Genomic DNA, 23012 nt, shown 5'->3' with positions numbered 1-23012 from the left:
CAGACTGGGTTGTGTTTTAGTCACGTGTAGAGACACGCAGAGGCACCCTGACTGATCCACTGGTTCCCTCTAGAGAGGGCTAAGACATAACACACAAACAAACTCACATCAGTGTGTTTCACCGTGAGGAAATAAAATAATGTGAGAAAAGCAGAGAGCTACTACTAGCCCTTGATCAAAAAGTATACTGAGCCACAGAGGAGGCACTCAGTCAATCCCAAGCGCTATGGGTGGATCTGGCGAAGAGAGCAGATGGGCAACACTGGTGAACATTCTGTGCATAGGACATGAAACCCTGAAGTTTCACTTTGCAATTCTACAGCAGAAGCAGCAATAAACAATTTCCCTTGCCATTACTCTTCATTTTATATCTGAACGGAAAAAATGGGTGTGTTACAAAATCCCTGAAACTTTAAAACTAGAATCTGCATTTGCTACATACATTTTGGGATTTATAAGTTATACCCAATGATTCTTGAAGAATTCAACTTGTTAGCTTAGTTCAACTGTCGTACCCTATCAGATCACAAAATATAAGGTTTGCTTTACTTCAATGTTGTAAACAACATACATGTAAACAACACTGTAATAATATTTGATATTTGATCATTTTGATATCATGGATGGACAGTCCTTGCATCCATTGCTTTGTCTATGAATTTGAGAACGGTTACATTCTAGCTTTAATATGTAAATATGGTCACAGAGCAGTGCTTAGCAGTGGAGGTTAACTTGGGATCTGGTAATGTCTGTCTGGTGTCTGGGTCCTGGGGAGTCTAACTAGCAGGCTGTTTTCTGCTTGTCCAGTTCTGTAGACCCCTGCTCCTCTGAATGTGCCCTGCCAATGCCCTCTACCCCTCCCTGTCCCCCTCCTCTACCCCTGTAGAGAACTCTTTCTCCGTCTACTGCTCTTTGTTCTAGTCCACTCGCTCCCTCTCTCAGACCTCTCACCCATTCTTCTCACCTCTTGATGCAACCCATCAAGCCTCCAGCCTTAACCACACTTCATCCTCCCCTCTCCCTTCATTGCCCTTCTGATGCTTTCCATTCCTACTCATATAGCCCCTCTCATCACCTTTCTCCTCTGTCTTTCTCTTTCCTTGTCTTTCCCTCTCTCCTCTCTCTATGGAGTGGGCTAACTCTCTGTGAGACAGTGGGAGTTTGGTGAAAGGGAAGAAGTGGGGCCAAGGGTATGACTGGAACACAATCCCATACTAATGGATATGTGAGACCATCAGAGAGTATAAAACATTTAGAAACAAATGCAGGATTTCCCCCAGTGATTCCTGTGGTCTTCTGACAACCTCAGAAAGCATAAGAAGAAAACAACCACGAAGCAGAGATTACACTGACAATGAAATATTGTGGTAATGCGATTACTGTTGTGTGAACATTAAAATCGTTAACAATGTGTGTGAGCATTATAATGGGCAGATTAAGACTGTTGTTTCAGGCTTCTCTCTGCTCTCTGATGGAGGTTAATCATAAGACTGTTGTTTCAGGCTTCTCTCTGCTCTCTGATGGAGGTTAATCATAAGACTGTTGTTTCAGGCTTCTCTGCTCTCTGATGGAGGTTAATCATAAGACTGTTGTTTCAGGCTTCTCTCTGCTCTCTGATGGAGGTTAATCATAAAGCTGTTGTTTCAGGCTTCTCTCTGCTCTCTGATGGAGGTTAATCATAAAGCTGTTGTTTCAGGCTTCTCTCTGCTCTCTGATGGAGGTTAATCATAAGACTGTTGTTTCAGGCTTCTCTCTGCTCTCTGATGGAGGTTAATCATAAGGCTGTTGTTTCAGGCTTCTCTCTGCTCTCTGATGGAGGTTAATCATAAAGCTGTTGTTTCAGGCTTCTCTCTGCTCTCTGATGGAGGTTAATCATAAGGCTGTTGTTTCAGGCTTCTCTCTGCTCTCTGATGGAGGTTAACTGTTGTTTCAGGCTTCTCTCTGCTCTCTGATGGAGGTTAATCATAAGACTGTTGTTTCAGGCTTCTCTCTGCTCTCTGATGGAACCTCTTGAGCCTATGGGGGGTGCTATTTCGACTTTGGAAAAATGTGTTCCCAAATTAAACTGCCTCGTACTCAATTCTTTCTCGTACAATATGCATATTATTATTACTATTGGATAGAAAACACTCTCTAGTTTCTAAAACCGTTTGAATTATTTCTCTGAGTGAAACAGAACTCATTCTGCAGCACTTTTCCTGTCAGGGAGTGAGATTTCAGAAATCGAGGTCCCTGTTCTGAGATCAGTTTATAAGTCCCCATGTAAGCTATGAGGGTACATGCACTGCATACGCCTTCCTCTAGATGTCAGTAAGCGGGGAGATTTTGAATGGCGTGGATTGCGCAATCTGGGCCCTATATATAGACCCTGGAGCGGAAGGACCGTCCTTTTCAACAGTGCGCTTGACGCATGAAGACATCACAATGGCGTCCTGCAAACGCTTTCGTTTTAGTAGTTCTATATCTCCGGTCATGTTTTTATTCGTTATAGGTGTTAAAGACATCATAAGGTAGTTAATTTAAACCGACTTATAGCAGTTTATAGCAGTTTATTGCGATTTTCTGGGATTTCTTTGTGACGCGCTTCCACTAGTTGGGCACCTCTCCAGTGGGTGGCTAACGTTATCGGCTAATTCGACAGGACAAGAGGACATCTTTCAGCCAAAAGACGATTGTTCTGAAGAAAGGACACCTTGCCTAAGATTCTGATGGAAGCTCAGCTAATAGTAAGCAGTCTTTATGCTGTTAATTCGTACTTATGTTGACAAATGTCAGATAATAATTCCGCCATGAATTATGGTGCGGTCTCGCTTTAGCGCACGCTGTATGCTTGAAGTAACGTTAATTTTAAAAATGTAATTCAGCGATTGCATTAAGAACTAATTTGTCTTTCAATTGCTGTCCAACCTGTATTTTTTAGTCAAGTTTTGGAATAGTTACTGATTAGATTAGGTGCCTCTTCAAAGATTTCTCCTGCCATTTTCTGGGCAGCTTTGCTACTTTTCTCATTGTATAACCACGATTTGTGCCGCTAAATATGCACATTTTCGAACAAACTCTATATGCATTGTGTAATATGATGTTACAGGACTGTCATCTGAAGAATTCTGAGAAGGTTAGTGAAAAAATTAATATATTTGGTGGTTTATACGTTATTGCTATGTTTGGCTTGAATCAATGCTGTTGTAATGTTTGCTATTGTGCTAAGCTAATATAACGCTATATTGTGTTTTCGCTGTAAAACACTTAGAAAATCTGAAATATTGTCTGGATTCACAAGATCTGTGTCTTTCATTTGCTGTACGCTGTGTATTTTTCAGAAACGTTTTATGATGAGTATTTAGTTATTCCACATTGGTCTCTATAATTGCTCTGGCTGCTTCGGTGCTATTTTTGACGGTAGCTGTGATGGTAGCTGCAATGTAAAACTGATTTATACCTCAAATATGCACATTTTTCGAACAAAACATAGATTTATTGTGTAACATGTTATAAGACTGTCATCTGATGAAGTTTGTTGGTTAGTTTGGTTGGTTCTTGGTTAGTTAGGTTGGCTTTGTGCATGCTACCTGTGCTGTGAAAAATGTCTGTCCTTCTTTGTATTTGGTGGTGAGCTAATATAAATATACGTGCTGTTTTCGCTGTAAAACATTTTAAAAATCGGACATGTTGACTGGATTCACAAGATGTGTATCTTTCATTTGCTGTATTGGACTTGTTAATGTGTGAAAGTTAAATATTTCTAAAAAATATTTTTTGAATTTCGCTCTCTGCCTTTTCAGTGGAATGTGGGAGGAGTTCCGCTGGCGGAACGCCTGAGTCAGACAGGTTAATCATAAGACTGTTGTTTCAGGCTTCTCTCTGCTCTCTGATGGAGGTTAATCATAAGACTGTTGTTTCAGGCTTCTCTCTGCTCTCTGATGGAGGTTAATCATAAGACTGTTGTTTCAGGCTTCTCTCTGCTCTCTGATGGAGGTTAATCATAAAGCTGTTGTTTCAGGCTTCTCTCCGCTCTCTGATGGAGGTTAATCATAAGACTGTTGTTTCAGGCTTCTCTCTGCTCTCTGATGGAGGTTAATCATAAAGCTGTTGTTTCAGGCTTCTCTCTGCTCTCTGATGGAGGTTAATCATAAAGCTGTTGTTTCAGGCTTCTCTCTGCTCTCTGATGGAGGTTAATCATAAAGCTGTTGTTTCAGGCTTCTCTCTGCTCTCTGATGGAGGTTAATCATAAGACTGTTGTTTCAGGCTTCTCTCCGCTCTCTGATGGAGGTTAATCATAAGACTGTTGTTTCAGGCTTCTCTCTGCTCTCTGATGGAGGTTAATCATAAAGCTGTTGTTTCAGGCTTCTCTCTGCTCTCTGATGGAGGTTAATCATAAGACTGTTGTTTCAGGCTTCTCTCTGCTCTCTGATGGAGGTTCATCATAAAGCTGTTGTTTCAGGCTTCTCTCTGCTCTCTGATGGAGGTTAATCATAAGACTGTTGTTTCAGGCTTCTCTCTGCTCTCTGATGGAGGTTAATCATAAGACTGTTGTTTCAGGCTTCTCTCTGCTCTCTGATGGAGGTTAACCTCTAACGAGCCTCAACCCCGGATCCGGGATCACCCCCCACCCCCCCCCCACACTGATTAGCATCGCTAGCATAGCGTCACAATTAAATAGTAGCATCTAAATATCATTAAATCACAAGTCCAAGACACCTAATGAAAGATACAGATCTTGTGAATAAAGCCACCATTTCAGATTTTTAAAATGTTTTACAGGGAAGACACAATATGTAAATCTATTAGCTAAACACGTTAGCAAAAGACACCATTTTTCTTTGTCCACCATTTTTTCTCAACACCAGTAGCTATCACCAATTCGGCTAAACTAAGATATTGATAGCCACTAACCAAGAAAAAACCTCATCAGATGACAGTCTGATAACATATTTATGGTATAGGATAGGTTTTGTTAGAAAAATGTGCATATTTCAGGTATAAATCATAGTTTGCCATTGCAGCCACCATCACAAATCTCACCAAAGCGACTAGAATTACTACAGAGAGCAACTTGTATTACCAATTTACTCATCATAAAACATTTCTTAAAAATACACAGCACATAGCAATGGAAAGACACAGATCTTGTGAATTCAGACAACATTTCAGATTTTCTAAGTGTTTTACGGCGAAAACACAATAAATCGTTATATTAGCATACCACATATGCAAACGTTACCCCAGCATGAATTCAAGCCAAAGAGAGCGATATCGTATCATCGCCAAAATATATTAATTTTTTCACTAACCTTCTCAGAATTCTTCCGATGACACTCCTGTAACATCATATTACAACATACATATAGAGTTTGTTCGAAAATGTGCATATTTAGCCATAAAAAAACGTGGTTATACAATGAAAATAGTAGCAAAACAAGCCTGGAAATTTCGGTCGCCATCTTTGAGTGATCTAGTTTAATCAAAAGCTAATCATATACTTGACTAAAAAATACAGGGTTGACAGGAATCGAAAGACAAATTAGTTCTTAATGCAATCGCTGATTTACATTTTTTAAATTATCCTTACTTTTCAATACAGGTTGCGCCAAGCGAAGCTATACAAAACAAAATGGCGCCATAAGCGTTTAACATTTTTCGACAGAAACACGATTTATCATCATAAATTGTTCTTACTGTGAGCTGTTCTTCCATCAGAATCTTGGGCAAAGAATCCTTTCTTGGGTCTAATCGTCTTTTGGTCGAAAGCTGTCCTCTTGCCATGTGGAAATGCCCACTAACGTTCGGCATGAACTGGAAACGTCCCCAGCGGTTCAAAGTGTCTCAGAAATAAATGCCTCAAAATCGCACTAAACGGATATAAATTGCTATAAAACGGTTTAAATTAACTACCTTATGATGTTTTTAACACCTCTAACGAGTAAAAACATGACCGGAGAAATATTACTGGCTAAACTAAAACTTGGAAGGAGGCGAGTCCGATGTCCTTCGCGCGCAAGGCGCAGGCAGCAAAGGGAAGCTACTTCCGGTATTTGCTGTTTTATACAGTCCCTGATTGCGCAATCGACTCCATTCAAAGCGTCATCACGCACTGACACCCAGGGGAAGACGTAAGAAGTGTCTGTTTCTCCATAGCATTTACACGGACCTTTAAACTGACTCCAGATCAGTGGCCAAGATGTTTGAAATCTGACTCCCTATAATGAAAAGTGCTGTAGATTGAGTTCTGTTTCACTCAGAGACAAAATTCCAACGGCTATAGAAACTAGAGAGTGTTTTCTATCCAATAATAATAATAATATGCATATTGTACGAGCAAGAATTGAGTAGGAAGCCGTTTAATCTGTAGAGGAAATTATGCTAATGTGAAACAGCACCCCCTATAGTGGCAAGAAGTTTAATCATAAGTGTGTTGTTTCAGGCTTCTCTCTGCTCTCTGATGGAGGTTAATCATAAAGCTGTTGTTTCAGGCTTCTCTCTGCTCTCTGATGGAGGTTAATCATAAGACTGTTGTTTCAGGCTTCTCTCTGCTGGAGGTTAATCATAAAGCTGTTGTTTCAGGCTTCTCTCTGCTCTCTGATGGAGGTTAATCATAAAGCTGTTGTTTCAGGCTTCTCTCTGCTCTCTGATGGAGGTTAATCATAAGACTGTTGTTTCAGGCTTCTCTCTGCTCTCTGATGGAGGTTAATCATAAAGCTGTTGTTTCAGGCTTCTCTCTGCTCTCTGATGGAGGTTAATCATAAGACTGTTGTTTCAGGCTTCTCTCTGCTGGAGGTTAATCATAAAGCTGTTGTTTCAGGCTTCTCTCTGCTCTCTGATGGAGGTTAATCATAAGACTGTTGTTTCAGGCTTCTCTCTGCTCTCTGATGGAGGTTAATCATAAGACTGTTGTTTCAGGCTTCTCTCTGCTCTCTGATGGAGGTTAATCATAAGACTGTTGTTTCAGGCTTCTCTCTGCTCTCTGATGGAGGTTAATCATAAGACTGTTGTTTCAGGCTTCTCTCTGCTGGAGGTTCATCATAAAGCTGTTGTTTCAGGCTTCTCTCTGCTCTCTGATGGAGGTTAATCATAAAGCTGTTGTTTCAGGCTTCTCTCTGCTCTCTGATGGAGGTTAATCATAAAGCTGTTGTTTCAGGCTTCTCTCTGCTCTCTGATGGAGGTTAATCATAAGACTGTTGTTTCAGGCTTCTCTCTGCTCTCTGATGGAGGTTAATCATAAAGCTGTTGTTTCAGGCTTCTCTCTGCTCTCTGATGGAGGTTAATCATAAAGCTGTTGTTTCAGGCTTCTCTCTGCTCTCTGATGGAGGTTAATCATAAAGCTGTTGTTTCAGGCTTCTCTCTGCTCTCTGATGGAGGTTAATCATAAGACTGTTGTTTCAGGCTTCTCTCTGCTCTCTGATGGAGGTTAATCATAAAGCTGTTGTTTCAGGCTTCTCTCTGCGCTCTGATGGAGGTTAATCATAAAGCTGTTGTTTCAGGCTTCTCTCTGCTCTCTGATGGAGGTTAATCATAAAGCTGTTGTTTCAGGCTTCTCTCTGCTCTCTGATGGAGGTTAATCATAAGACTGTTGTTTCAGGCTTCTCTCTGCTCTCTGATGGAGGTTAATCATAAGACTGTTGTTTCAGGCTTCTCTCTGCTCTCTGATGGAGGTTAATCATAAAGCTGTTGTTTCAGGCTTCTCTCTGCTCTCTGATGGAGGTTAATCATAAAGCTGTTGTTTCAGGCTTCTCTCTGCTCTCTGATGGAGGTTAATCATAAAGCTGTTGTTTCAGGCTTCTCTCTGCTCTCTGATGGAGGTTAATCATAAGACTGTTGTTTCAGGCTTCTCTCTGCTCTCTGATGGAGGTTAATCAGAAGACTGTTGTTTCAGGCTTCTCTCTGCTCTCTGATGGAGGTTAATCAGAAGACTGTTGTTTCAGGCTTCTCTCTGCTGGAGGTTAATCATAAAGCTGTTGTTTCAGGCTTCTCTCTGCTCTCTGATGGAGGTTAATCATAAGACTGTTGTTTCAGGCTTCTCTCTGCTCTCTGATGGAGGTTAATCAGAAGGCTGTGCCTTGTTTGGCTCCTCTGCTCCCCCTGGTCTCCTGTTACTTTCAGAGAGTGAGAGAGAGAGATCCTCTGTGTTCTGTTCCTCGTACTGATAAATAAGCAATAGGCCGAGATAGAAGAGCTCCTCAATGCAACGCACAGTCAAGCTGAAATATTTATCATCATTGTTCTGGGACAGAGAGGGAAATCGCTGCGGGAGAAGGACAATGTATATGTTCTAGCATCAAATGATGCGAGAGAAACAACCTTTTACACCAAGCAGTGTTTTTCAATGCCATACAACAACTGCAATAATATTTAAAGCAATTTCCAAAATGGTGTGTCCTTCCTGTGTGCTTCATTTATTTCTATAGATAGGAGAAATTAACATGGCTGAAGCTATATTAAAGATGCACTTGTAACAGTTTAACTTTACGTCCGTCCCCTCGCCCCAACCCGGGCGCGAACCAGGGACCCTCTGCACACATCAACAACAGTCACCCACGAAGCATCGTTACCCATCGCTCCACAAAAGCCGCGGGGAACCACTACTTCAAGGTCTCAGAGCAAGTGACGTCACCGATTGAAAGGCTATTAGCGCGCACCACCGCTAACTAGATAGCCATTTCACATCGGTTACACACTCTCAAAACGTTTGTATAATTTCAGCCAGCAGTTAAAAGTTGTGCTCACAAGCCAAAACGAGTCACAGTCTTTGTGTACTACATCATCCAATTGTGTACTACGTCATCCATTTCTTGTGATATTTTACACATTTTGCAATTTGTATGATATTTTACAAATCCAATTTGTGCAATATGTGTAAAAAAAATGGTGCTTAAGATCCCAGAGTGCATCTTTAAGGCTACAAGGACCATCACTAACAAGGAAAGCAGGGGAAAGGGGAAGGTGCTACTGCATAGGTCAAGGAAAACATACAGCATGTAGGTGAAGGGATAGGGATAGGGACCCAAATGGAATCAAGCCTTAGGGAGCATGTCAGGGTAACAAGGTCAATCAAATCTAGACTCTTATCTAAGGTTGATCTACATCTGTCTACTCATACCAGTCAGCAAAGGACAAAGGAGATGCCATCTAAACTAATCATATTTGAGGAATTGCATTACTTAAACCAATCATATCTAAGTAAACTCATGATAGTAATTAGGGACAGTCATGAGGTGATACACAGTCAATTACATTGTCAGACTAATGTTAATGTTGCCAGAGCAATATACTCAATAATACAACACTAACTATCTATTCAGAATCCAGAGGTTATATAACATCGCAAGACCACAAGACCTTTTCGGAACCAAAAACCCCTTAAGCTTTATGCTGTTATAGTCTGTCCTATCAGCCCAATACTGACAAACCAATATATCCTGCACATCAGCTGTATCTCCCAGACACACACAGTTCTGCCCTACAGCATCTACGACCAGCTGGAACTGAATCATCCTGACATCTCCATGCAGTGTGTGTGTGCATGCGTGTGTGTCTGTGTGTGTCTGTGTGTGTGTGTGTGTCTGTGTGTGTGTGTATCTGTGTGTGTGTGTCTGTGCTTGTGTGTTTGTGTGCGCAAGGCTGCTGTTATATCAGGACTGGACCAGCTGAGCTGAAAAAGTTCACTGCGGTACAAAAATACACTTATGACTCACTTTTTATTTCTCTGTCTCATTCTCTCTCCCTCTCCATACTCATTCAGGATTATAAGGCAAGAGTTTATTTAAATAACTTTTAGACAATAACAAAATACACCTACAAAAACAGAATCATTCACTTTGTACAAAAATATGATTCTTTGTTCATTCCAGACATAAAACATGATTATTATAGTAGCAGTAGAATAGGTCGTAGCTAAGCTTATCTAGAGCATGCAGTTTCTCCTGTACATGTTATAGAAGTATTTACAGTCATTCAACATGAATGCATCTGATTAACACACACACTACTGACCTATGGGCCACGTCTCAATAGGATCAAATAGGGTCATGGCTAGAAGTGATGCAGCTAAGTTCAGTGACATCACACACTTGTTGTGAACTCAGACCATACTGGCTTAGCCATGTCACCCGTGATACAAGTCAGTATTCAACGTCCATCCATGTCTGAGGACGACGGGAGATGACGTGGAAACTGGCCACTAGGGACAACAGTGAACACTGGTTTTGCTAGGGTGTTGTGGAAGGGAATGGTGGATAAGCATCTGCCTCAGATTGAAAGTTCAAATCTAGCAATAGAAAGTAATTTTGGTTTTAAGCCTATCCAAAAAACTTAACCCTTACCTTAACCTTACCCTAACCTTAACCATTCAGAGTTAATGACTAACCTTGAGAATTTGGAGTTAATGCCTGAACTTAACCTTAAACACTTCGAAATCTGATTGGAACAATTAAAAAATGTTGTGTTTGTGAAAAATGGATGAACGTTTAATTCTGAAATGAGACCGTGAGAGCTGGTGGGCTGGCAACATCAGCCGGGCGCTAGTTAAATTGTCAAAGAAAATGATGTTTATGTTGATGGAGGAAGGAGGAATAACTTGTGATATTGGTCACCCCTAATGAATGGGGATGGAACATGGTGCTCTTCGCTCCTGTTTGCCAAGCACTGCTGTCCCGCAGAATGGCGAGGGAAGTACAGTACCAGTCAAAAGTTTGAACACACCTACTCATTCAAGGGTTTTTTTTCTCGCTATTTTTACTATTTTCTACAGGGCATAATAATAGTGAGGACATCAAAACTATGAAATAATACACATGGAATCATGTAGTAACCAAAAAAGTGCTAAACAAATGAAAATATAATTTAGATTTTAGATTCTTCAAAGTAGCCACCCTTTGCCTTGATGACCACTTTGCATCCTCTCAACCAGCTTCAAGAGGTAGTCACCTGGAATGCTTTTCCTACAGTCTTGAAGGAGTTCCCACATTTGCTGAGCACTTATTGGCTGCTTTTCCTTCACTCTGCCGTCCAACTCATCCCAAACCATCTCAATTGGTTTTAGGTCGGGTGATTGTGGAGAACAGGTCATCTGATGCAGCACTCCATCACTCTCCTCCTTGGTCAAATAGCCTTTACACAGCCTGAAGGTGTGTTCTGGGTCATTGTGCTGTTGAAAAACAAATTATAGTCCCACTAAGCGCAAACCAGATGGGATGGCGTACCGCTGCATAATGTCACCAGCAAAGCACCCCCATACCATCACACCTCCTCCTCCATGCTTCATATTGGGAACCACACATGCGGAGATCATCCGTTCACCTACTCTGCATCTCACAAAGACACGGCGGTTGGAACAAAAATCTCAAATTTGGACTCATCAGACCAAAGGACAGATTTCCACCGGTCTAATGTCCATTGCTCGTGTTTCTTGGCCCAAGCAAGTATCTTCTTCTTATTGCTGGCCTTTAGTAGTGGTTTCTTTGCAGCAATTCGACCACGAAGGCCTGATTCATGCAGTCTCCTCTGAACAGTTGATGTTGAGATGTGTCTGTTACTTGAACTGTGAGGTGCAATCTGAAGTGCAGTTAGTTGCCGATTTCTGAGGCTGGTAACTCAAATGAACTTATCCTCTGCAGAAGAGGTAACTCTGGGTCTTCCTTTCCTGTGGCGGTTCTTATGAGAGACAGTTTCATCATAGCGCTCAATGGTTTTAGTGACTGCACGTGAAGAAACTTTAAAGGTTCTTGAAATGTTCCAGATTGACTGACATTCATTTCTTAAGGTAATAATGGACTGTCATTTATCTTTGCTTGTTTGAGCTGTTCTTGCCATAATATGGACTTGGTATTTTACCAAATAGGGCTATCTTCTGTATACCAACATTTCCTTGTCACAACACAATTGTCTCAAACGCATTAAGAAGGAAAGAAATTCCACAAATTAACTTTTAACAAGGCACACCTGTTAATTGAAATGCATTCCAGGTAACTACCTCATGAAGCTGGTTGAGAGAATGCTAAGAGTGTGCAAAGCTGTCATCAAGGCAAAGGGTGGCTACTTTGAAGAACCTCAAGTATAAAATATATTTAGATTTTTTTAATCTAACCGCACTGTCCAATTTACAGTAGCTATTACAGTGAAATAATACCATGCTATTGTTTGAGTAGAGTGCACAGTTTTGAACATGAAAAAATATGAATAAACAAATTAGGCACATTTAGGCAGTCTTGATGCAACATTTTGAACAGAAATACAATGGTTGATTGGATCAGTCTAAATCTTTGCACATACACTGCTGCGATCTATTGGCCAAAATCTGAATTGCAACTGGGCTGGAATAATACATTATGGCCTTTCTCTTGCATTTCAAAGATGATTGAACAAAAAAATACAAAATAATGGTTGGTTTTTTCTTTGTATTATCTTTTACCAGATCTATTGTGTTATATTCTCCGACATTCCTTTCACATTTCAACAAACTTCAAAGTGCTTCCTCAAATGGTACCAAGAATATGCATATCCTTGCTTCAGGGCCTAAGTTACAGGCAGTTAGATTTGGGTATGTCATTATTAGGCAAAAATTGAAATAAAGGTGCGGATCCTTAACAAGAATTTAAGCTTTCAACCAATTTCAGATATGTCTATGTCCTGGGAAATGTTCTTGTTACTTACAACCTCATGCTAATTGCATTAGCCTACGTTAGCTCAACAGTCCCATGGACGGGATACCGATCCCGAAGAAGTTCACACTTTTTTGGATACTACATGATTCCATATGTGTTATTTCATAGTTGTGATGTCTTCATTATTATTCTAAAATATAGAAAATAGTATTTTTTTTCTAAGATTGTATTGTGGTCCCTATAACTTTCCCTCAAGTCTAACTACTTATTTGATCATCTTACCCATGGCCCCCCTTTACCACTATAAACATTGATGGTTTCCCCTAATGACACTTTTTGTGACTGCTGTTCTCACTCCTCTTTGGTATCCTCTCCAGCTCATCCTGTCCTCTGCTGCACTACCTTCTCTCCATCCATCTCTTTATCCCTCTCTCCATTCCTCTCTCCGTGGTGTCGTCTGTTCCTGCTTTTCTTCAGCTCCTGGATGTGTTTCCATTTCCCCACCCCCTGCCCTCTTCCACCTCTCCTACTGGCCGGCCTCTTCTCCAGCCAAAGCGAATCACAGTACTCCTCCAGCGAGCCAATGGGAGAACTCATCACACGCAGGTAGTCCTTATAGCGCTGACGAGACTCTGCCCCGGGGCGAACCTCAACACTGGGGTCCTTGCTGGGCTTTGGCCGCCCATCAAGATGCCCATAGGAAATGAGGCGCAGCGTGAGGCGGAGCAGAGTGTGTGTGAAGTGTGTGTGCTCCTGTGCCATACACACGTACATGCCGGCATCGGCAGGATGGAGAGAGCGAATGAGGAGACCTTGGCCTGTATGGACCACTCTGTCATCTGGCCTCACCTGGGAGAGGGGGTGAAATTACAGAATATTAGCTATAAACATTCATATAGTACTCTACAGAGACAACCCAGCAAACCAGGAACATTCCCAAAATATTAGCTAAAATTCCCAGTTTTAGTTAGGGTTTTATCTAACATTAGTATGATAACATCGCAAAAACATTCAAAGAATGCTGTATAAAACAACCACCACAGAACATTCCCCAAATTGTTCTCATTAGGTTTCCAGCTGTAATAACACAGTGTATGAATGAATTTGCTATGAATTTCATAACTGACTTATTTGGAAATTGTGGAACATTGTGCAACATTGTGGGAATGTTCTGTGCATATTCGTGCAACATCCCAGACAGCGACCATAATTTAATTAAATGTTCTGGGACCCTTTAAAGAACTTAGACCAGGTGTTCTGGCAACATTCTTACAATATTATAGGAAAGTCCTGTTCAACTTAAACATTGTATGAATGTCATCACAACTGAGCACATTTTGTGCTTTGGGAACCTATCTCTTGTACCCACACTGTTCCCACAACCTAATTAAATGTTCTGGGAACCTTTAAAGAACTCAGAAAGTCTGTTGTGTCAACATTCTTACAACATCAAAGGAATGTTTTATGCTCCCTGATACAAACATTATCTGAATGTCAGCACAACTGGACAGTTTTTATGTTTTGGGAAACTATCTTTTGTCATAGCCCCACAATGTTCCCACAACCTAAAGAAACATTATGGGAACCTTAAAAAAACTGATTAAATGTGTTCTAGCAACGTTCTTGCAACATCAGGTGAATGTTTTTTTGCATCCTAAAAGAAACATTGTAGAATCATCTGCATAATTGGACCATTTTTGTGTTTTGAGAACATATCTTCTGTGATGTCCCCACAATGTTCCCACCAGACGGTTCCCACAACCTAATGAAACATTCTGGGAACATTTAAAGAATAGATTAAATGTGGTCTAGGAATGTTCTTGCAACATCAGGCAAATGTTTCATACAAACATTATATAATCATCAGCATGACTAGTGGGCTTCCGAGTGGCACAGCGGTCTAAGGCACTGCATCTCAGAAGCGTCACTATAGACACCCTGGTTCGAATTGAGGCTGTATCACAACCGGATGTGATTGGGAGTCCCATAGGGTGCCGCAGAACTGGCCCAGCATCGTCCGGGTTTGGCCGGTGTAGGCAGTCATTGTAAATAAGAATTTGTTCTTAACTGACTTGCCTTGTTAAATAAAGGTTAAATAAAAATTATTGGACAGTTTTTGTGTTTTGAGAACATTTGCTGCGACCTAACGAATGTTCTGGGAACTTTCACAGAACCAATTTTGGTTTGCTGGGAACCATCTAGAATAGGAATTAAACATTGGACAGACTTTAAGCCTAACTCACCCAGGAAAAAATAAGCAGGGCAATAAGCAAGACAACATTAACAAACCTATATGATATGTATGAAACATATGGAATGTATGATCTCTGGCCTAACAGGGATACCAGACCTATCAACACCAGATTGTAACCCTTCAACAACACGTCACACACGCCAATACCTCCCACAGTGCTGACAAACACACGGCTAATTTGTACCCAATGTGTTTTAAGCACGGTAATGACCCTTGGAACAGGATGCACATTAAGGGTTTGGATGCGGTGTGTGTTGACAGATGGGGTCAGAGGTGTGTGTGTGTGTGTCAGTGTCAGGGTCAGCGGTGCTAGCATATCAGAGTGATAACGATCCATTCTTCATGCTCACTAACATCCACCATGATTCATCAGGTGGCATGGCCTAAAACAACACAGCTGGGCTGTGTGTGTGTGTGTGTGTGTGTGTGTGACTGAGATAAAGAGGAAGCAAGCGGGAGTGCTTCAATGCATACTTCCCCCCTCAGTCTGCTCTCTTACCACCTGCCAGAGGTTAATAAACTGAAAACACAGACAGTTTGACATTTGAGTCATTTAGCAGACGCTCTTATCCAGAGTGACTTCCATTTCATTTAAACATTTCTAGGTGGGACAACCACATATCTCAGTCAGAGTAAGTACATTTTTATCAATAAACTATCAATATCAGCAGTCAGAGCTAGTAAGGGGGAAAAAAGTAAAGTATGAGTGTTAGTTCACGAAAGGCTTTTCGAGGGGCGGGGGGAGGGGGGCAGAGGAGGGGGTGTGAGGGAGGGTACTGTGGGATTATTTAAGATATTATTTGAAGAGGTAGGGTTACAGATGCTTTTGGAAGATGGGAAGAGACTCTGCTGTCTTAGCTTCAGGTTAAAGCTGGTTCCATCATTGTGGTGCCAAGACAGAGAAAAGCTTGGACTGGGCTGAGCAGAAGCTGCCCTCCCGTAGGGGTGGGAGAGCCAAGAGACCAGAGGTGGCAGAACGTAGTACTCAGGTTGGGGTGTAGGGTTTGAGTATAGCCTGAAGGTAGGGAGAGGCAGTTCCTCTTGCTCCTCTGTATGCAAACACCCTGGTCTTGTAGTGAATACGAGCTTCTTCTGGAAGCCAGTGGAGTGTGCGGAGGAGCGGGGTGACACGGGAGAACTTGGAAAGGTTGAACACCAGGCGGGATGCAGAGTTCTGGATAAGTTGCAGGGGTTTGATGGCACAAGCAGGGAGCCCAGCCAACAGAGAGTTGCAGTAGTCCAGACGGGAACTGACAAGTTTCTGGATTAGGACCTGCGCCACTTCCTGTGTGAGGTAGGGTCGTACTCTATGGATGTTGAAGAGCATGAACCTGCAGGTTCGAGTCACTGTTTTGATGTTTGCAGAGAACGACAGGGTGTTGTCCAGGGTCACGCCAAGGTTATTTGCACTCTGGGAAAGGGACACCGTGGAGACGTAAACTGTGATGGAGAGGCCTTGAGCGGGCAGGCCTTCCCTGGTAGGAAGAGACGCTCCATTTGTCGATGTTGAGCTTGAGGTGGTGGGCCGACATCCAAACTGAGATATATACCAGGTACACATAGATGCTTGTCGCCACCTGGATGTCAGAAGGGGGGAAGGAGAAAAGTAGTTGAGTGTTATCAGCATAGCTATGATAGGAGAGACCATGTGAGGATATGACGGAGCCGAATGACTTGGTGTATAGAGAAAAGAGGAGAAGAAAAGTAGTTGAACCGGCCTAGAACCAAAACCTGGGGGACACCAGTAGTGAAAGTATGTGGTGCAGACACAGATCCTCTCCATGTCTCCTAGTAGGACCGTCCTACCAGGTAGGATGCAATCCAAGAGTGTGCTGAGACTGAGACACCCAGCCCTGAAAGGGTGGAGAGGAGGATCTGATGGTTCATGGAGTCGAAGGCAGCAGATAGATCTCGGAGGATGAGAACAGAAGAGAGAGAGAGTCAGCTTTGGCAGTTTGGAGAGCCTCCATGACACAGAGAAGAGCAGTCCCGGTTGAGTGACCCATCTTGAAGCCTGACTGGTTAGGATCAAGAAGATTGTTCTGAGAGAGATAGCGAGAGTGTTGGTCAGAGATAGCATGCTCAACGGTTTTGGAAATAAAAGAAAGAAGGGATGTAGTCTGTAGTTTTTGATGTCAGAGAGTGTTGGTTTCTTGAGGAGGGGAGCAACACTGGCAATTTTGAAGTCAGAGGGGACGCATCCAGTGGATGAGTTGATGAGGGAAGTGAGGAATGGGAGAAGGTCTCCAGAGATGGTCTGGAGAAGGGAGGAAGAGATGGAGTCGAGCGGGCAGGTTGTCGTGCGGCCAGATCTCACTAGTTTCTCATCGGGAGAGAGGGGAGAAAGAGATCAAGGCATAGGGTAGCTGTGTGAGTGAGACCAGTGGACTCATTAGGCTGAGTGAATGAGGAGAGGATGTCGTTAACCTTCTTTTCAAAGTTGTTGACAAAGTCGTCCGCAGAGAGAGGAGGGAGGGGGAATGTCAGAGGATTAAGGAGGAACGATAAGGTGGAAAAGGGTTTCCTGGGGTTAGAGGAAGAAGCTTGAAATGTAGAGCGATAGAAAGTGGCATTACAGTGGATAAAGAGGGAAAAAAGGAGAGGAGGGAGTGAACATACGAAAGGTACTCCGGATGTTTAGTTTACCTCCATTTTCACTTAGCTGCCCGCTGCCCTGTTCTGTAAGCTTGCAATGAGTCACTCAGCCACAGAGCAGGAGGGAAGGGCTGAGTCGACCAGGAGGAAAGGAGACAGTGCAAGTCATAGGATGCGGAAAGGAAGGAGAGCAGGGTCGATGAGGCAGAACCAGGAGATAGGAGGTAGATGGATTTAGCAGAAGAGAGTGATGATAGGATAGAAGAGGAGAGAGTAGCGGAAGAGAGAGAGAGCGAGGATTGTGATGGCAATTGACCATCTGGTAGGGGCTGAGTGGTTAGGATTTGAGGAGAGGGGGGGGAAATTGTGATCCGAGACTTGAAAGGGGGTTTCAGTGAGGTTAGTAGGCGAACAGCCTCTAGTAAAGATGAAGTCAAGCATATTGCCTGTCTTGTGAGTGGGAGGGGACTGGGAATGGGTGAGGTAAAAATAGGCAAGGAGGGGAATCAAAGAGTTGGAAAGAAATGAATCGAAGGCAGACATCGCGAGGTTGAAGTTGGCCAGTACGAAGAGCGCTGAGCCACCGGTCAGGAAATTAGCTTATCAAGGTGTCAAGCTCAATTGAGGAACTCGCTAAAGGCATCTGGTGGGCGATAGATGACAACAATGTGAATCTTGAGTGGACATTTGACAGTGACATCATGGAATTCAAATTAGGAGATGGACAGATGAGTGAGAGACAAAAGAGAAAATCCATTTCTGCATTTAGGTGAAATGAGTAGCCCTGTGCCTCTACCGCAATGACCAGATGCTCTCGGACTATGAGAGAACACGTAGTCAGATGACAAGAGAGCAGCTGGAGTAGCATTGTTCTCTAGGGTGATTCATCTTTACGTTAAGGTCCAAAAAGTCAGCATAGGCTAAGATGAACGTGGCGTACTTGACCGCAGATCGGCAGTTCCAACCACTGCTGGGGACCAGGAATTCCAAATGGGTTGTTCGCGCAGGGTACAATAAATTGGAAGGGTTGCAGCCAAGGGGTGGGGAGCATATGTAAAGCTAACAGGTATAGAAAAGACACACAGTTGGCAAAGCTACAAAAGAACTCTATGAGATCTGAAAATAACTAGGTAAGATACTTAAATGAGAGAGTGGTGTGGAGCCTTCCTCTCTTTCCTCCCTCAAACAACTCCGCAGAACTGTCTTGGTTTTGGCGACGAGACTGCCGTTGACACAACCGATGACAGCTCCCGCTGAGAAAACAGAGGAGACTGGTCCTCTGAGGTCCTCTGTGGCTCAATTGGTAGAGTATGGTGCCTTTCAACACCAGGATAGTGGGTTTGATTCCCGGGACCATCTGTCCTTAAAATGTATGCATGCATGATTGTAAGTCGCTTTGGACAAAAGCCTCTGCTAAATGGCTTATTATATTAGACTGAAGTACTAACACTAATTTCCTACTGGAGGTGAAGAGCGCACTTCCCGGTACTAAATGCTGACTGCCTAGAAGAAGAGAAACCACTCCCCCTCCAATACAGCCACTGATTATCAAAACAACAGCAGTCACAAATCGCCCTGCCCCTTAATCCTGGTTGTGTCAACAATCATCTGCAGGTTATGAGCAGTCAGCAGTTCACACACCAAGTAGGCTACTGGGAAGACAGACAGCACTTAAAGTAGATGGCCCTAGCTAGCAAAAAGACAATACTAGACAACAACAGATGGAGACAACAATTATACTTATCACTCCTGGAGATATCAAGAGTCCTCGAGCTATAGAATGAAGCACACTGAGATGGAGCGTGGGAAGCTGGTTATATACTCAGAAAAGCAGTGAAACCACTCCCCGTCCTATAGAGCCACTGACTACCAAAACAACAACAGTCACAAATTGCCGTGCCCCTCAATCAGCTGCAAGTTATGAGCAGTCAGCAGTTCACACACCAAGTAGGCTACTGAGAAGACAGACTTAAAGCAGAAAAAAAATATTGGTATCACTCCTGGAGATATAAGGAGTCTTCTAGCTATAGATTGGGGTGCTTTGATGATGAAGGCCAGATAGTGTGTATGTGTGATCAGTGTGTGCGTGTATGTGTGTGTGTGTGTAAGTAGAGTATCTCTCCATCTTGACATTGATGATGTGTACAAGTCTACTACAGCTGTGACATGATGAGTCTGGATTCAGAAGTAAACATGGTAAGCCCATATAAAGAGGTTCTACACGAGTACTTACCACAGTGCTATTACACATACATCCTCTACAAACGTGTCAGGAGGTTTCAGGAGGAATCTGAATGTAGTTTGTAGAGTGGAATGTATTTTTCACATAATTCTAACATGATTCTTATTATGGTGAGAGGGGGAGAGGAGAAGGGGGAGAAGAAAGAAACAGATGAAACATAGGGTGAAGATGTTGGAAGGGAGGAAGGGATTGAGGAGAGGTCGGGGGCAGGTGGAATGAGACGGAGGACAGAGGGAAGAAGGGAAAAGGTCTGAAAAAGGTCTGAAATTATGAAATAAAAAATAGGATGGAAAGTGAAATAAAACAGACATCACCTGCTCCTATATTAAAGTCCAGCTGTAAGACCACACACACAATATATAATACAGGTTGATAAATGAAAGCTCCTCTAAAGGTCATTCCACCAGTAGCATGTATCTGGACAGCTGTTAGTGTGAATGTTGCTCTCTGTGGGACTTCTCCTTTGTTTGAAAATTAAGAAAAAAAATGATAGCATGTATCCACACCATTCAACATAGTCAGGATCAAACTATTCCAGAGAGAGAACTCCTGCATCCAATTCTTCAACCTCCTTCCCATTGTGTTTCTAACCCACAAACACATGGCCTTGCCTGGGCTATGGTTTCCCATGTGGGGGAACGCGGTTGCAAACACACACACACACACACACACACACACACACACACACACACACACACACACACACACACACACACACACACACACACACACACACACACACACACACACACACACACACACACACACACACACACACACACACACACACACAGTGGCTGGAGGTGTTGACTAGACCAATCTCTATGGTCTGGTTCAGGAGATGAGTGTCAACCTCAATGAGCTGCTTTCCTCACCTACCCTTTCCCACAACAAACCTGTCTCTCACTCCTCACCTACCCTTTCCCACAAAAAACCTGTCTCTCTCTCCTCACCTCCCCTTTCCCACAAAAAACCTGTCTCTCTCTCCTCACCTCCCATTTCCCACAAAAAACCTGTCTCTCTCTTCTCACCTCCCCTTTCCGACAAAAAACCTGTCTCTCTCTCCTCACCTCCCCTTTCCCACAAAAAACCTGTCTCTCTCTTCTCACCTCCCCTTTCCCACAAAAACCTGTCTCTCTCTTCTCACCTCCCCTTTCCCACAAAAAACCTGTCTCTCTCTCCTCACCTCCCCTTTCCCACAAAAAACCTGTCTCTCTCTCCTCACCTCCCCTTACCAAAACACGAAAACCTCCCCTCCCTGTCCCCTCCCTTTCTCTTCACTTCACCTACCGGTCCCACTCCTCCAATACAAACACATTTATCTCCCAGTCTCCCTCTCTTTGTCCCTCTCTCTGTCCCTCTCCCTCTAACTCTCCCTCTCTCTCTTCCAGTGTCTGGTCTCAGTCAGTCACCACCTCGAGCAGAGACAGAGGTTTTAGAAGGTTAATTCGACTCATAACGACCAGTATGAGTTCAGGGAGCGAGGACGAGATAGGAGGAGATGAGGAAAAGGAGAGTAGAGTAAGGAAGAGAGAGAGAATAAAAGAGAAAGAGCGTGATGGATGGACTGTGCTTGTGAATCACTATCAGTGACCTCCATCTGGAAGCCACTAGTGATTTACCGCTGGTCATCAGCTCTTTGTTCTACAAACGTGAGAGTTGACAGTTGACTGTGTAGGTCTCAGACAAGGTTACTCATTAAACATCAAAGAATACCTGATGCATCTACTGTTACATATTACCCTTCTCCTGACCTCCTCCTCTCCTCCTCCCCTCTTCCTCTTCTTCCTCTTTCTACAGTAACCCCGGGAGTTCCAAAGTCAAACGGATCATTCTGCTAAAAACTAGAGTGAAAAACTAGCTCCGCTTCCGATCAGAGGGCAACAGTGCACTCAGGTACAACACTTCAAATATTTAACCCTAAAATGGCTGACTGACTGGTAACGTTAAGACTCTGTTTGAACACTGTAACAATATATGACTATGTAGACATCATTTGATATGAAGTGGATTGGTGAAAGCTTTGTAGTGAAACAGCTCACTTATTCAGTTGTGACAGATCAAGATCACTCCAAGGAAGAAAGGAGGGAAGGTGCATGACATAGTGCCCGTACGAAAACAAGACTAAATCCTAGTCAAAATGGCCAGCATATCCCACTTTTGGACTGACGTTTCACCCAAGGGTTGATGTTTTCTCGCAGTAGAGACTTTCTCTTTCCGTAATCCTTTGTTTCCTCAGCCATGAGCAGAATATTATCTTTGTATTTGGGGGCAATGTGAAACAGAACAAGAGTGAGGAGCACATAAACCATCTAGAACATCTAAGCACCCCTCCAGGTTCTTTTGTTTGGGTGTGTTGTTATGCTGTTATGTAAGGGTATATGATGTAACAGAGAGAGAGTGTCTGTTATAGGCAGTTAAAGTGTCTGTGTATCAGACATGGGATGTGATGACTCATAACCTCTCTAGTAATGCTAGCACTGTAAGCCTCTGATAACACAATACTTACTACTTCTTTGACCCCTCTCTACAGTGTGTGTGTGTGTGTGTGTGTGTGTGTGTGTGTGTGTGTGTGTGTGTGTGTGTGTGTGTGTGTGTGTGTGTGTGTGTGTGTGTGTGTGTGTGTGTGTGTGTGTGTGTGTGTGTGTGTGTGTGTGTGTGTGTGTGCATACATGCGTTGGCGTGTGTGTTCTGTCTCACCTCCTCTCTGTGTTCAGCTCCAGGTCTGTGTATGAACCAGCGTGTGGTGGTCTGTTGTGATTTGGGGAGACATTCCAGGAAGGTTGAGTTATTCTCCACCCCAAACATTATCCTCTCCTCCACCCTGCCTCCACGCAGAGCTGAGAACACAGAAAAATATCCATAAAGTGTTAACATGTTATATTGTGATTGTCTACACACACACCATATAGAGGGAGTCAGAGAAGCAGTGTTGTTACTTACTGTCCTCTGTGTCCCAACACTGGCTGGATGGGTCTCCATGTTTGATGTCTTGTCTTCTGGCTCTCCTGTCAACACAAAACACATACATAAACACACACACACACCGCAGGGTTTGGGGTGAGAGGTCAAGAAAGGTGACACGGTCACGTCCTGCTGTCAAGGCAATGTTTTACTCTTCTTAACACACAAAAGGTTTTCTCTGTCTGTGTGTGTGTGTGTGTGTGTGTGTGTGTGTGTGTGTGTGTGTGTGTGTGTGTGTGTGTGTGTGTGTGTGTGTGTGTGTGTGTGTGTGTGTGTGTGTGTGTGTGTGTGTGTGTGAGTCCTGATCAGTTTTTTCCAGGGGCTTTCTATTACCGGTAACAGGAGTTATTTCAGGCAGTGA

General features: G+C 43.0%; 1 protein-coding gene across 1 annotated transcript in view; it reads right to left on the bottom strand.

The window, feature by feature from the left end:
* Positions 1 to 12838: 12838 nt before the first annotated feature.
* LOC120065852 (semaphorin-3D-like) overlaps positions 12839 to 23012 on the bottom strand; it is a 70125-nt gene continuing 59951 nt past the window's right edge. Inside the window, exons 16-18 of the mRNA XM_039016900.1 lie at positions 22631 to 22695; positions 22388 to 22527; positions 12839 to 13445 (exon numbers count right to left, since the gene is read on the bottom strand). Coding sequence (XP_038872828.1) covers positions 12975 to 13445; positions 22388 to 22527; positions 22631 to 22695 — 676 coding nt within the window. The 3' untranslated portion in view covers positions 12839 to 12974. The remainder of the gene's footprint in view (positions 13446 to 22387; positions 22528 to 22630; positions 22696 to 23012) is intronic.

Source organism: Salvelinus namaycush, chromosome 21 (genome assembly GCF_016432855.1).
Source record: "Salvelinus namaycush isolate Seneca chromosome 21, SaNama_1.0, whole genome shotgun sequence".
NCBI classification, from domain to species: Eukaryota; Metazoa; Chordata; class Actinopteri; order Salmoniformes; family Salmonidae; genus Salvelinus; species Salvelinus namaycush.
Note: the sequence above shows the minus strand (reverse complement) of the source record. Positions and strands in the feature narration are given on the sequence as shown.